This window comes from Phycomyces blakesleeanus, assembly GCF_001638985.1.
Source record: "Phycomyces blakesleeanus NRRL 1555(-) unplaced genomic scaffold PHYBLscaffold_12, whole genome shotgun sequence".
NCBI classification, from domain to species: domain Eukaryota; kingdom Fungi; phylum Mucoromycota; class Mucoromycetes; order Mucorales; family Phycomycetaceae; genus Phycomyces; species Phycomyces blakesleeanus.
Genome location: NW_017265145.1, coordinates 1,118,595 through 1,134,366, shown reverse-complemented (window position 1 = coordinate 1,134,366; position 15,772 = coordinate 1,118,595). Strand labels below are relative to the sequence as shown.

At 36.3% G+C, this 15,772-nt stretch overlaps 4 protein-coding genes across 4 annotated transcripts; 3 read left to right on the top strand and 1 right to left on the bottom strand.

The window, feature by feature from the left end:
- Positions 1 to 1,288: 1,288 nt before the first annotated feature.
- On the top strand, positions 1,289 to 3,131 carry PHYBLDRAFT_177671 (hypothetical protein; the record flags this gene model as incomplete). Its single annotated transcript, XM_018437914.1, has 5 exons — positions 1,289 to 1,501; positions 1,593 to 1,715; positions 1,803 to 2,128; positions 2,214 to 2,539; positions 2,602 to 3,131. The coding sequence occupies 5 exons, from the start codon at positions 1,289 to 1,291 to the stop codon at positions 3,129 to 3,131; spliced, it is 1,518 nt and encodes a 505-aa protein (XP_018291050.1).
- A 5,248-nt stretch (positions 3,132 to 8,379) lies between these two features.
- On the bottom strand, positions 8,380 to 10,055 carry QCR1_2 (QCR1, core subunit of the ubiquinol-cytochrome c reductase complex; the record flags this gene model as incomplete). Its single annotated transcript, XM_018429620.1, has 3 exons — positions 9,908 to 10,055; positions 9,550 to 9,744; positions 8,380 to 9,510 (listed from the first exon to the last, which is right to left on the bottom strand). The coding sequence occupies exons 1-3, from the start codon at positions 9,962 to 9,964 to the stop codon at positions 8,380 to 8,382; spliced, it is 1,383 nt and encodes a 460-aa protein (XP_018291049.1). The 5' UTR covers positions 9,965 to 10,055.
- A 1,650-nt stretch (positions 10,056 to 11,705) lies between these two features.
- On the top strand, positions 11,706 to 12,740 carry PHYBLDRAFT_169265 (hypothetical protein; the record flags this gene model as incomplete). Its single annotated transcript, XM_018436031.1, has 5 exons — positions 11,706 to 11,773; positions 11,982 to 12,097; positions 12,310 to 12,365; positions 12,510 to 12,582; positions 12,712 to 12,740. The coding sequence occupies 5 exons, from the start codon at positions 11,706 to 11,708 to the stop codon at positions 12,738 to 12,740; spliced, it is 342 nt and encodes a 113-aa protein (XP_018291048.1).
- Positions 12,741 to 13,927: 1,187 nt separating this feature from the next.
- On the top strand, positions 13,928 to 15,589 carry PHYBLDRAFT_169264 (hypothetical protein; the record flags this gene model as incomplete). Its single annotated transcript, XM_018436030.1, has 6 exons — positions 13,928 to 13,959; positions 14,569 to 14,662; positions 14,890 to 14,908; positions 15,050 to 15,096; positions 15,298 to 15,352; positions 15,483 to 15,589. The coding sequence occupies 6 exons, from the start codon at positions 13,928 to 13,930 to the stop codon at positions 15,587 to 15,589; spliced, it is 354 nt and encodes a 117-aa protein (XP_018291047.1).
- Positions 15,590 to 15,772: the final 183 nt, after the last annotated feature.

Sequence of the window (15,772 nt, the reverse complement as noted above, 5' to 3'; positions counted from 1 at the left end):
CACTCGTCAGAAAGGTATATTAGTGTGTATGTCTCACTTGTGGAACGTAATTTCTGGGGAGTAGAGTGGGCGGCTCACTACCAAATACCTAGTTCACTAGTATATTTATAATACGAATCGAACTATGCTAACATATTCCTTTTCTTTAATATGTACATCATAACAGTATTGTGTTTTATTAAGGCATAGTCTTTGAAGAAACATCAACGGATAAGCACTATATATTCTCACGCCTGATTTTTCAGGGCATTGTTTCTGGGCATCTGTAAGCGATTTAATTCTTAGAAATGAATGTTTCCGAGGCTGTTTAGTCATGGTCTCCCGATTTGCTGGTACGGGTCTTGGCTGCTGTACTTTTGCTCGTAAATTCAGCCGAATATTTTTTGAATTAGATATGCATATACATAATTAAAAACAAATAAAATAAAGCTTTCTTTCTCTGAAAACTTGAATAGTTAAGGGACTAAAAGAGATACTAGACTATGCCCCTTTGTTCTTGGCCCTTGATTAGTGTAAATTTATGGTTAGAAAAAATGCAAATTTAGAGACTCAAAAGCATGAACTTGGATACATTATTTAAATTTGAAAGATTGTGCTGTCTACAAAAATATAATTCGGGTTTACAAAAAAATGGGTGGTGTCTCAATCTTAATTTAAAATAATTTACTAAAGATTGTGAGCGGAATTTGGTTGTATAGACCCGTCAAAGACGGCAAGGGACGAACACAAACCTAATGTGTTGTACCTAATGTTACCCAGGCACAAACACATGAAATAACTCGTAGCCAATAGGTGAACTCAATTACGGTTTAAAGTAGACAATACTGATTTTAAAATGGTTAGAATAAAAAAACTCGATGGGTCTATTTATTCAGAATCTTTTCCGAGACAAAGAGACTAGACACAATATAACTATAAATACAGGTAGTTGAAGAGTATACTTGACTAAGTACCCTATCCTGGGACATTTTATATAGTTAAAGTAGCACCTTTCTTGTAAGAATAGCATCACCTCGAGCTATTTTTATTAGAATTTTTTTTTTAAAAAAAAGGAAAAAAATCATAAATTTACAATTACCATAAAGGATTATAATTGTGTAAACCGTGTCTGAAATTTCAGAAAAAAAAAATTAAAGTTGATATCTGAAATTTGGATGGCTACCCGAGGATCATCTTGAGGCATATATTTTGCAATATACTTTACTTTACTTTTTATTTAGCCTTTAATTTTTTATTTTATTTTTATTTTTGGCTCTAATTGTTCTTGCCTTTCCTTTCCTTTTTAACTATGGCAAAGCTTCGAAGAGATTCTTGCGAAATGGAGATGAAAATGGTCAATAAAGACTATGATACCTCTCCAGCTACTGACATAGAACAGGATCGTTACAATTTTGCGTACGACTATTCAGAAGGCTCAATAATATCTGCTGAAGAGAAAGTACTTATCCGGAAGCTTGATATGTTTGTGATGCCTATCATTTGTATTATTGATTTCATTCAGGTAATTTTGTTAAGCTTAAAGCCTTTATATTTACCATAACAAAACTCTACGCAATTGTGCTTATTATTACATTTCAATTTTTGTTTCTCAGTATCTTGATAAAGCTACGATCAACTACGCTGGTGTATTTGGAATTCAGAAAGACTTGAATCTCCAAGGAAGTGAATTTAGTTTTTTGGGATCAATTTTCTATCTTGGCTTCCTGATCTTCCAGGTAAATAGTATAAAAAAATATGATATATTTTAACTATCCAAATCTCTTGAGATCTTTTACTCACTCAAAATAATCATATAAAAAAAGCTGCCAAACAATTACTTCCTCCAACGCTTACCTTTGAGTCGCTACATTGGTTCTCTTGTACTTCTTTGGGGAACATCTCTTCTGTGTACCGCATTTGCAACAAATTTCTCTCAGGCTGCTGCTTTACGTTTTCTTCTAGGATTGTTTGAAGCCGGGATCTACCCATGTCTGACACTACTGATCAGTACTTTCTACCGCCGCTCAGAGCAGATTACTCGACTCAGCGCCTTTTGGATTTTCAATGGGCTCGGATTCATAGTTGGAGGGTTTATAACTTATGGTATCGGGCGAATGGAGAATTTACATGGTCTTGCACAATGGAAATGGTAAGATAATAAGATAACAAGCTAGTAACAAAGAGACAGGGTCCATCGGAAGTGAAGTTCAAGAGACTAACCATAATATTTAAAGGATCATGTTTATTTTGGGTGGTCTTACTTGCTTAATTGGAATCGCCGTATTTTTCTTCTTGATTGATCATCCAAAGTCCCCTTATTTGAATCTAAATGCCGAACAAGAGATATTGGTGGAAGAAAGAATGCGCGATAATGCAGTGATGCGAACCAGAAATATCAAGAAAGAACATATATTTGAAGCTTTAAAAGACGTCCGATGTTGGTGTTTCTGTTTTGCATGCACGCTATTGAATTTGCAGAATGGTGGTATGACAGTCTACAGTAGTCAGATCACTGTTGCCTTTGGTTATACTGTAAGCTATCAAGATTTATTGAATCTTAGTGCTTTTCATTAATTCTTTTTTTTTTTAAAAAAAAACTCTCTCTCATTTAGCCTATTGAAGCAGTTCTATCTACTGTGGGTATTGGTGCTGCTGACATTCTTTATATTGTTCTTGCTGTCTATTTTGTCAAAAAGACCAACCAAACCATCTACGTGGCGTGTGCTACAATGTTCATCAACAATATTGGTCTTTTATTATTGTTGGTAATCCCTGTCCCGAAACTGAAATTGATCGGTCTTTACCTTGGATGGACATACCCGGCTGCTTATGTTCTGATACTTACTTCCATTACGAACAACATTTCTGGCTATACCAAGAAAATCTTTTTTAACGGTCTTTTTATGGTATTCTACACTATTGGAAACTTTGCTGGTCCATATGTAGCCAGCAGCTCACCTGCTCCTCTCTATCTTGGAGCAATGATTGGTTACATAGTAGCCAATTTTGGTGTGATTGGTTTTTTGCTTCTCGCACGCTGGCGTATGGCTACTGTGAATGCACGCCGTCTATCACAGCCCTCTACTATGGCTACTAATGTAGAAGATGATCTAACCGATGTACAAGATCCTAATTTTATCTATCGATTATAATACTAAAGCGAAGAAGAATAGTAAGTATAATTGTTAACCCTGTTGACATTTTTTGTTTTTGTTTTTAACCATTTGTAACGTATAGTTGTACAACGATCTTTTTGTATATTTCTATCAAGTGTCAGGCTGGCCTAAATAATAGAAAAAATCATACCACACGGTCCTTTATAGTTTAATGCTGCAATGTTTTAGATGGTTTTTATATATATATATATATTTATTTATTTAAGCTAGATTTTTCCGTTCGATACCAAACCCCATCCAACACTCTACGTTTATACATCTTGAATTTTTGTTTCTCCAAGATACCCTCATTTAAACCCAAGCAACTGTTTTTTTTTGTACTTCTTTTTGCATTCATCAATGGCATCCTACACACATGGATATTTTCCTTTTTATATACTATTCCACAGCCTTAAGCTGAGTCACAAACAAACTAAACACTGTATAAAGACTATGCTACACAGAAACATATATACACACACCTTGGATTGGATCCGAGTAACCTGTTTTCTTTTCTTGGTTTGTCTTACACATCTGTACAATCGGTCACAATCTTTTTTTAATTGCTCTTAAGATTTAAAGAAAAAACAAGCCTTTGAACTATGCAAGACTTTGTAAACAAAAAATATTCTACATCTATACAAGGTGTTATACAAGCACGAGTATTTCTCTTCATTTTAGATAAAGAGGTTATTTTTGCTTTATGTTTGATAATATATATATATATATCCATATATTAAGATTGTACATTCTTCTCCGCCAATTCATATACAGTTGGTGTGGACAGAATAAAAGTTCAAAAAAGGGCAAAAAAAGGGCAAAATTTTTAATCGACCCTAATTAGCTAGTTTTCTTCCATTGCCACTAGGATTGAGAATAGAAGCATTTTTTATGGAGAAGATGTGCCATATAATGCGAGGTCTAGAAAAACTCGCAATGAAAGGTTCTCACTTAATGGCAAAGACGGGATTATATGCACAATTTTATCTAATATGTATTTTGAGCTAATTTTGAACTTTTAGTCTGTCCACACCAACTGTAGGCAAAAGCAAAAGTAGAGAACCTTAATCTATATTGCGACATACTTGCATATTAAATAAATAAATTTAATATTTAATTATAGAAAAATTAATACAAGTGTGCCTTTGATTTTGTTCAAATTTGTCTTTTACTAATGATTATTGCTTCCATCCTTATGATATATATATTTAAGAATAATATTATTATACTTTGTACTCTCAAAATAAAAATTCCATTGTCTTGCGTACAGTCTCGTAAAGGCGGTATTGGGGTATATTATACTTTAGAAATACTACCACCTATTATTTCCTGAGGCTCATCCGTAGGATTACTTGCTGTATCCTTTAAGGAGACGTTTCCGTTTGATAATACTTCATCCGAATTATTATCTTCGTCTTCGTCTTCATCTTCGCTATCATCTGAAGACAGCGGGCCGTGTCCGCCAGAACCTTCATATATAGTCCAGCCATTGTGCTTTCGGGGTAGTGTATTGGTCGGCACCCACCCGTCACCCACAACCTGAATAGATGTTACTTTTGGCATGACAAAAGTATCTTGCATTGAGTCTACAGCACCAGAATTCGTCTTTGATAAAGTATTTTCTGATACAGCCCCAGATATTTCTGAAGAAACTTCTGTGATCGTCTTGAGCGGTTCGGAGATAGACGCCTGAGAAATTCCTGAAGTCACTAACGGCAGCATAGGACTGGCTTCCTGGGGGTCTTTTGTAGTAGTATCGGGTACAATAGAAGTGTTCATTGGTGTCTCCGGAGATAAGTCTTGGTTAGTATCCTTTAAAAAAACCTGAGGAGCAGATGCATCAAAAATATTCTCAAGATCAGGATGGTCTAAAAATACTGCCGTAATACCCTGGCTTGCAGAAATCGACGGAGATGATAAGGATCTCAAAGGTAAAGGCGATTGAGATAATGTATCTTTATTATCTGACGCCGGCGACTTATATTGCTGAAAAGATGCTGTAGACTTGTGTGTCTTTTTCATGGGCGAGAAAGAACGGCGATTCCTAATCGTAGGTACCTCAGGAGTTTTTGGTGAAGAGGGCTCAAGTGTACCAATGCTTTGACCAGATAACTCTGATAGTAGCCATATCCATGCTAAAAGATCCTCTCGAGACTTTGAACGATAGAAAAATGATCTATCTCGCTTAAGCACGGTTGAGCCTGGTCGATAGATTTCAAAAACAAGCTCACTACCAGGAGTAGACTGTCTTTTTGCGTGTGTTGAGTGTCTTCCAGAAGTAGAAGATCCTGGCTTATCGGACCGGATAGAAGCATTTATGGAAGCCTTGGGAATATATGTGGAGTGTTCTGGAGAAATATCGTCTTTATGTTTAAACTGGTAGAAATATCCCGCTAAATAAATTACCCCAATATATATATATATATGTATGAATGGAAAGCGTGAGTTTATTTCCAATAGACAGTATCAAAAATGCATAATGTAGATAATATAATATGATGATAACAACAACCAATAGTTCTAGTAATAGCATCTTGTGGAAAAAGAAATTTACCTTGAGTTAAGACATAATAATACTCGGAAAATTGTTTTCTTTGTCCCTCTCGACATTCGAGTGTTCCAACGCGAAGAGATGTAGTGAAAGGATGTCCCTTATTAGGATATGTAAGGTGAGAAATGTCTCTAAGAGGACTTGCTTCATCTACAAGATAGTCTGCATGTGAAGCTGAAAACTGTTTCCATTCGGTGAGGGGCATAATATATTCTAAAACTCGTTCAAAAGGTGCATCTCCTTCTCCTTTCCCAGTATACAAAAGCGGGGCCAGGCGACGGTAACAATAACCAATTGCAACCTTTAATGATCCAAGAATCTCTTCCTCCAATAGTGCCGTAGTTTGTTGAGTATCGATCATAAGAGTATTAAGTCTGTTTTCTTCTTCAATTTCGTACACAAGTTGTTGGCGTGCATCTAATAGTTTTAGAACCACCCAAATAAATCTTGCGATATCAACAACCTATTTTTTGTTGGATTTGCGTCTTTGATTATTAATACCTACAGCGATCAGCAAGCCATGGATCACTGTTAATAAGTTGTTTTCCGGTATCCGCCGCTGAACATGCTTTCTTCAATGCAGCCATATTCTTTCGTGTTAAGTCTGTCCTTCGAGTGAGTTCATCCTGTAACAGACCAGGGTTTTCTTTGACACTCAATGTCCAGGCTTTAGAGCGTTTACGAAGCTTACGAAGGGCAGGTACAATATTATGCTCAATGTGGCTTCCAAATATATTCTCTTCTTCTGCCATTCGGTTAGTTAGGCGGTGAGCTCCAGTGTACAGAGTATCCATTACACTCGTACGACTAAAAGTAGCGTCCTCCCGCTGAAGAGCTGATAATGCACGCTGGGAGTAGTTGCGACTGTTCTGGTGGCTTAAACGTGCAAGTTCTTCCATCCATTGTGTAGTAGTCTTAAGCATATTGTTCCAGCTCTCGAGTCGTTTAATGAGAATTGATGCTCTATTCTGGCTGAATAATGAAACTCGGCTTATGTTAGACCTAGTTTTATCATAATCTGTGCTTGGGCGACGAAGGGGAGGCAAAGTTACACGTTCAGTGAAACGAGAGGCTTGGGCGTGGGGGGAAACCATTGGCTCGTCCATCTTGTGATTGGGACCTTTAATTATTGTTATTCAACGCTTGGTTTCTTGTTTTTACTTTGTTGAAACTCTTTGTCCTTTCAGACATAAGACAACAAGGTTACCTTGGTCAGCTTCCGAGTCGTCTATGTTCCACGGTGAGTTTTGAATAGCCGTGAGTCTGTTCGATGCAGAATATTCATCTGAGCTAGTGGCTTGTGTGCCTGGAATTTGCACTCCTTGGTCTTTTGGTGAGAGCTGGGTAAGGCGCTCGACTGAATGGAATCAGAGTATTGTATCTTACAGACATATTTTAATTTATTGGCTCACCTTGAGAACTCATCAAAAGGTATAAATTTTTATAAGAAAGAAAGAGTCAAATGAACACAATGGTTTATTTAACAAAATAGATGAACTGTTTCACTGTGTCACCAATAACACACTAAGAAGCACAATGATTTTATATTATTACTGAAAAGGATTGACCTTTTACTGCGGATACACAGTTTTTCATAGCTGCATTGAGCAAATCCCTTTCCTTGCGCATCTCTTCTGGATTTCTAGCCGGTCTCTCCTCAACACAATTCTTCCACTGGCTAAATCTGAGAGGCACAATATGAAGATGAACATGAGGTACCTAAATGTGGCATGTTATGTTTTGTAAATACATTGTATATATCCTAAAATATATGAAGACTGTAATAAACCTTACTGTTTGACCTGCTTCATCTCCGTCCTGAATTACCCAACAAGAATCACTTAAGCCGTATTCGCTCTCAACAGCTTTAGTAACAAGACGTGCTAAGCGTGTAAGGTCAACCAGCTTATAAACGCCAATTATAATAAGTGCATTGAGTACCAGCCATGGGGAGAAATTCACATGTCAAGACTCCTTCCCACCTTACAAACACTTGGCTTAACCCTGTGTGTGTATGCGTGTATTTTCATTTACCTCTTCTGCACTCAATTGTTCGTATCTCAATATTTTTCTACGAGGTACAACGAGAACGTCTAAGGAAGGGGGATGAGCCCTTGTACGACACGGTCTATAATAACTTACGTCCTCTTTGATGACAATAGATCACAACAAAAAGAGGTCAAGACCAATAAGTAACAAGTAGTACACTTACAGTGCTATTGGTTTAAGATTCACTAGTGCGAATGAATGAATTGTCTGGTAAAAAATCTCATGAGGTTTGATGAGGTGATTTCCAAATCTGAATTCACTCATGGTAAACAGACCAAGCGACCAAGACGGAGTTTCACGTGTTTGGAAGAACCAAGCAAATTGAACCAACCAATCACCCCCAAACAATAAATAAACAATTCAATAAAAGGTTAAATGATGACGATGCATTGCGCTGTCTGGCTTCTATGGCTTTCATTTTATTACAAGGAGGGAATGAGACCAGTCCCGGCTTCATTTGGCAGAAGATACATCACACATCGTTATCTTATATTTTTTATAAAAAGAGGTTTGTATGTTGGCGGGTGCTCGAGACGTTCGGGAGGTTGGAAAGGTTTAGAATCTGAAAGGGCGGCAGTTAGTTATATTTACTCATACCATTCTTACAGATAGCCCAAATCACTTGAACCAATCTTATAATCCCAATTACCTGTTGTAAGCCATGTTACCACGGACTCTGTTGTAGTCAGTCAAACCTTCAATAGGGCCGAGACCGACAACAGCAACTTCCTGATCCCAGAGGTACTTGTTAGCAGTGCGACGAACATCAGCAGCGGTAATCTTATTGATTGTGCTCTTGATCTCATCACCAGTGAGACGCTTGCCGTTGGTAAGGATCTGGGAACCAATGTCACCGGCAATAGAGCAGGTAGTGTCGAGGTTGAGGAGGAGACCAGCCTTAACCTGTTGCTTTGCGCGCTCAATTTCACCAGCAGTGACAGAAGTGGAAAGACGGACCCACTCGTTCTGCAAGAAGTGAACGAAATCGTCGATCTGCTCTCTGTTCTCGGACTCAAAGTAGATACCGAACAAACCAGTGTCCTTGTGACCCTTGGTGAATGAAGCGAAAGAGTTAGCAAGGTGGTTCTTGTTGACGATGGTCGAAAGACGGGAAGAAAGGTGAGCAGCGGCACCGAGAGTGCGGTCCCAAGAGCCAATAACAGCCTGCATAACCAAGAGGTTGAAGTAGTCTTCGCTAAGGGCAGCAGCACCCTCAACAGCAATTGCAACGCGTGCCTGGGGCATCAAATCGTCACGGAGACGGATCTCAGAGCCAGTGAAGTAAGGCTTCTTGGACTCAACAGCCTGACCGGGGTTAATGGCACCAAAGTGCTGTTCAGCAAGCTTGACAAGGGCTTCGTGAGAAATATCACCGGAGCCAACAAGAACCATACGATCAGCAGCATAGTTGGTCTTCTGGTAAGCAGCCAATTCTTCGGCTGTCACACTTTCAACAGATTCAGGTACACCTGCAGTAGGGCGGCTCAATGAGCTTCCCTGGAAAGCGGTGGCATACAAATGGTCGAATACAACCTGCTCGTGGTTGGAATCAATCTCGGCGAGCTGCTTCAATACATCGGCGCGCGAGGCAGCAACGGCAGAAGAGCTGACAGGGGTCTGAATGATGTTGGAGATAATTTCGACAGAGGCAGCAGCGTTGGCACCAAGAGTCTTGGCAGCAAAGAAAGTCTGGTCGCGGGTGGTGTTTGAACGGAGAATACCGCCCAACTTCTCAAAGGCAGAGGCCTGGCTCTTTTTTTTTTCTTTGTGGGTAAGCTATGTTTTCTAGTCGTTGAAAAATAAATCAATTCTAACCTTGACAGCAGCGTTCTCAAGGAAGCTAGCAGTGCCATTGACATTCTCAGAACGAGAACCAGCATCGATCCACACACCGACAGTAGCAGCACCAGCCTGAGAGTTCTCTTCGGTGGCGACGGTAAGGCCGTTGGGGAGGACAGTGGTGCGGGTAGCGACAGCCTGCTTGGCAGCGGTAGCCAAGGGACGAACGAACTATAAATACTGTGGTTAGGAGAATCGGGTGATGAGGTCGAGTTGACTGAAAGGTTTGGTTCGAGAAGGTCGTAAAAGGGTGCGCGTTCTTGTGTTTGTGTGTGTATATGGTGGTGTCTTCTGTTTTGTGAAGGTAAATGAGTTTAGCTTAAGTGCTATTTACCTGCTTAGTCAAGCTAGCCTTGACAGGGAAGGTATTTGAAAGAAGCCGGGATGCCATTGTAAAGAGTGGGGAGAATGACGATATCAGTCGATAAAGGGGAAAAAAGGGCCTTTTTTGACTGTTTGTTGATGTTGTTTTGCGTCCAACGAAAAATGAAGGGGGCCCCGCTTCGGATCCCGCTATTTGCACCATGCTGGCTGGCTGTGATTCCTTCAAGAGTGACGTAGATAAAGGTTACAACTCCCGACTTACAGGATTTTTCTTTTTGATTTAGGTACACTCTCAGGTGGATTTAGAAAAATTCCTTTTTAACTTAGTGGCCACTGCTTGTAATATCGATGACAAGTGTCTTTATTTTAATAAATCTCTTTTCAAGATTAGCAATATTCAAATAAACTAATGATGTGTTGAATCCAGAACTCACAACTCTCTTTTTTAATCTTCAACTGCTTTTAATCCCACAAATATTCATATGGCCTCAAATACTAATTAATGGAAAAGTCAACCCCAAGATGAAACTGACAATGCTATTTTGTTGAATCAGAACAAGACGTTATTTACTGCCAATAATATATAGTTTCAATATCATATTTATGATATTAAAGAGCTTTCCTTTGATTATGAATACAATATAATTTGGTGTATTCACAAAGTCTTTATTACCGCTATTGAGATAGTTATCCGTTATATAGGTACACAATCATTTACTTCAATATAAACATTTATATTAATGCATTTTCATTAAAATATTAATTAAAATAACTATGGGATTAGCTGTCTTGATGTCTGTTTAGCTTTATTTTTTTTGGCAAACCAAAGACCTCAGATCAACTAGAGTTTATGATAGAGAATGTTTATTTGAAGCTATAAACCAAGTTTTAATGCTAATAATGAAAAGCTCTTTCTGAATTGAATGATCTTAAGATGATTGTACCAAGAGTTTATATAGTATAAGTATTAGATAAGAATCAGTAAATTTAGATAGCGTATTGTTCATATTGAACAAGGCAGGTGTATAAATGAAATTTTGTAGAATAATTCGTTTTATACTGATGTTATAATATAGGAAATCTACTCAATTCGATTTGATCTGATTATGCGCAATCAAAAAGAGTTAATGAAGTAAACTGGTGTGGTAATAAGTTAGGCTATACTCTTGAAATATATAAATATTAATATATACAGTATACGTATAGTAATTTCTGGCTCTAAAAGTACATTATTTACCTTGTATAAAAGCAAAGGCTTTACCTATAAAGTATGTAGTCAAAAGGAATAAATTCATCTTCAGGGCCCATATTAAATGTGTCTTTGAGCACTCAACCTACTGTAGGTTGTCTAAATGGCACTTATATAGTGTTGTCTCATCCTAGAATTCTGGCCATAGACCATAGGATTAAAAATGAGGTTTAATAAATAAGATACAATAAGCCTTGTATAATACTCATGGCACAAGAGAATTCTTATACATCTTCAATCTCTAATACAATCCTCATGAAACAAATCGCATTGCTCCTTAGTTTACTAATGAGCGTGCAAGGAACTTTTGGTTTATCCAAAAAGAGAAATTTTGATGTGGCATTTGATACTTTATATATTGTGAATAATATTTCATTATCACCAGCTGCAGAATATTGCTCTTTTCTGGCTCGAATACCTATAGATTTCGATAAAAGTCTTTTTTTTTTCGTAGAATTGAGAAGAGATTCAATATGACACCTATGAGGTAGACCTAAGCTTTGATGAAGCTTGTTTTGCATGGTCTGTTGGACTTATTATAATTTTTCTTTGGAAAATAATGCATGCAGTGATCGCTATAGAGGCGGGTGCATTGACTAATTTGTACCAGGAGTGTCTAACTTTGGGGTAGAAGAGACTCTATCGTACTAATCTGGATTTGCAGTTAATGGTAAGCACTTAAGGGTGGGTGCATTAATGCTGAGCTAAGATTACTTTTTATTCGTTTAAAGAATATGTGTTAACAGTACCACACTAAATGAGCTTCTTCTGATTGGTTCTAGAAAGATAAATACCACAAGCCTTAAAAAAATGGAACTAATTCTCTTTTCAAAAGCTCAATCGTAGCAAGCTATTTACTCAAAACCAATTATTTGCCGGTGACAAGATACTCAGATCTGTATATTGGTAGTGGAGATATTGGCACCTTTGTTGTTTCAGTTGGCACAGTTGGTAAATTAAGTTTTCCGAAATTTATCCGTGCGTTTCTGTTAGTTTGTACTCTGTATTACATGGTATTCTAAAAAAGGGATAATGTGAACGAGGAAATAATGGAACACGAGCTAATTTTGCACTGCAGAGAATACAATAAGACTATCAAAGATATTTTTCTATGCTTCTGCGCCATTTAGAATTCTCGTTTGATTGTTAATGGGCATTTATAGATTACATTAATGAGTTTAGCCTTAGTAATAAAGCAATGAATGATGAATTTACTATGGTATGTTTAGTTTTGAATATTTGTACTTTTCATTATATTTTGATATAAAATATATAAAAGATGAATATTTATAAAATTTGCCTACAATTTTAGTTTATTATTAGTATTGCAGCACCCATATATATATATATATAATAATTAAAGGGCAATGTCCTCACAAGTTTGATTGAATATAATCAAAAAAATATTTTCAAATGTGATTATAGGGAGCTTAAGTGTAAAGCTTCTTTTAACTTATAATTTTATGGATAATCTTGTATCTCTGTTTTTTGTACGGGTGGGCATTTTTTATTCATGCACCAATATACTTCTCTATATTTTAGGAATATATATTTATATTGTATAGCCAATCATAGAATTCTCTTGTACGAGTAAAACCTATAGGCTTCTTTTGTATCAGGATTATATCCATCCGTGCTTATTTGTAGATATCTTAATTTAATTTAATTTTAGAGCTTTGACTGTAATACTAACTGTTTGTAGAATTGAATATTACAGAAGAATCATTTTTATTGGTTTTTATGATAGAAAATATTATTTAGTTACTATCATTATTAACCCTCCTCATTCTAACCTGGAATATAATTCTAAATTAAGTGTGCTATTCTATTGTCTTAACGCGTAGTTTCTGTATTATTCATCAGTAAATAAAGTTTTTTCTTTTACATAAATCCTATTTATCTTAACAGTCTACCCAGAAAAATATGAATTCCAGATATACATACATAGTGTGCTATCAAAGCATCTCCTCCTAGCCCCTTTCTTACATTATTTTGTACAACCTAGCTTTTAGCACAACTTGGGAATCTGTCCTTCAACTACTTCACTCTTCGCAGATCTTTGTCTTGGTTCTACATGACAATTGACACTAGACTCTTGTGGAAATATGCTTTGGGGAAAATATGGAGGGCATCTATAAACAAACTCGACCTGCGGGGAGTGCCTTTAGATTTGAAATAACAGGACTTTCCGAGATCAAGAGTATGGTCAGATTAAATTCAGAAAGATAGTCCAGACAGATGCTTTTACCATTCACATCATTAAGCAGACCTACGTCTAGGAGATCTGGCATCACTAACTCAAAGGCCATTCCCTGTATTCATAACTTCTCATCAAAGCAACACTAAAAAAATCGTCCATTTGTGGCTGTTGATCCCGGAAGAAAAGTACATTTAAACCACATGCATGAAGAGTTTACTGTGGCCAGACCAATATGTTACGGATAAACTTCCACAAGAAAAAAAGTCAAGCTTACATGCAGCAAATTTTATATAGTTCTTTTGGATTTTAAATCCCAACGCTCAAAGGATCTTGTTACCAAACAATCCATCTCCCAGTTTTCGAACCAAATCAGCATTATTTACAGCGTCTTCTTTCATCTTTTAGTCAAATCAGCAAGTTACTCAATTCACAAGCTATTTTACTCAAACTCTCAAAGTCAAGATAGTTACCAGCCTTTATTTCACACACTTGGTCTCTTCTGGTATGTCAATCAATTATAAGCTAATGAATGCTAAGCAAGTGATTTACGGCTCATTTTTGGCTCACATTGCATCTTGGTAATGCGAAATCAAGCCGTACTTTATATTGTATAGTAAGCTTTAATATAGGGTGTATGGATAGGACAATTACTTTGTAAACATGGATTCGACGCTTGTTTGATTGATGAATTCTATACTTCAAAGTAATGTACTTTGTTCTCCCGACAACCTCTTCAAAAGTTTGAACAAGTCTCCAACCTGTGGCAATATCCCCGCACTTAAACGCAAAATTTAATTATCATGGTCTTACAAGGTAATGATATAGGCAGCCTTAATTTTGTAATTGCTGATATTTTTATTGATCATTTTAGATGTAACAGCCCAAATTGTTTGGATGTGACGGCTTGGTTATAATTTGAGAAGTGTTTGCCGAATAAAAATATTTCTTCTGTCATAAGCTTCAGACATACACTTAACCAATTGAGACATGATGACATGATCCTTGACAGGTTCACCCGTACCCTTTAAGTTGGTATTACTGTATTATCAAGGGAGGTTGTCCCAGAAGATCGTCATCTGAGAGAGAGAAAAAAAAACACCAATCTCTAGAAGAATAATGATAGCAAGAAGAAGCAGATTATAAAAAAAAACTAACTTGGTCATTTTGAGGTATTCTCAAGATGTCATTTGGTAAACAATTACTTTCTTTTTGGGTACTTTAGTGAATTGTTTGGTTATTATACTCAGTACTGTGTGGTGGTTGATAAAGATAAAGGTGCTTTGCATCAATCGCAAACATATGGAACAGAAGAGAAAGTAATGTATACCGGTGTATTTTTGAATGTTTATTGAGACAATAGAGCATACGTAGAGAATATACTTAATGCAAGGGATTTTCATATTTTAGTGAAGTATTGTATATATTACTTGAATATTTATATCAAAGAAAAGGTTAAATTTAATTTGATATTATGTATTTCAAGACAAACTTACAAGTATGATATTTTCTCAATTTTGACAGTATATAATCACATCATATATAGATACTCCTAAAGAGACTTGGTTAAAGTACGTTATTAATATAAAAGCATTTTATAGGAATCAAGATAGGAAATTATCCAAAAAGTCATAAAGCCGTAAGGATACATCTAAAAGACCAAAGAAAAAAAAGAATGGAATTTATTTATATATATATTCCTGTAGCGCACGGCCCATACCTACATAATTCAGCATATTTCTTACTAAAAAAAGTAATACAAATAGACCACACCTATATTCAATTAATTGATGGGTGCTATCATAGCTCCTTTTACTGTTGCGCTAATGATATTTTAAAGGTTGGCTGTTTAGTTCATTTAATTCATATTGAGCTTTTATTAACGCTTCTTTCTTTAGTTTTCATATGTCTTTTTTTTTCATTATTATTATTTTGTCCTAAAATCCTTTTAAAGTCAATTGACATGTTCTTGTCTTTGGGTTGGACAGCAAGCTATTTTAGAGATAATGGTACGTACTATCGTCGTATTTCTTTACTAAATTATTCTTATGGTTACTTATTTTCAAAAGAACCGATATAATGCTGAATACTATATATCATTATCTTAATATCGATTTCTGTAATGTGGTATGTAATCAGTGTGGTCAGTTTTACACAGCCCCTTTTCAAACTCAAAGTTACGCAAACATTACAAAAAAGTGCTGAATATAATCAAGTCCGTAAATTATCAGCTTGGCGAAAAGTAAAATCATTTGAGCCGGATTTTTGTTCGCCGCCTCTAGCAAGTTTGGTGAAATAAAAAAAAATAAGAATATGATTGGCTATTATAAAGAATAAAGGCTGGTTTGGACGCAATTTCTTGAATATAAAAAAAACCCCATTATTTGCGATAGAAGGATGTGAAGGATCGGCTATTCTATGGCCGAAAC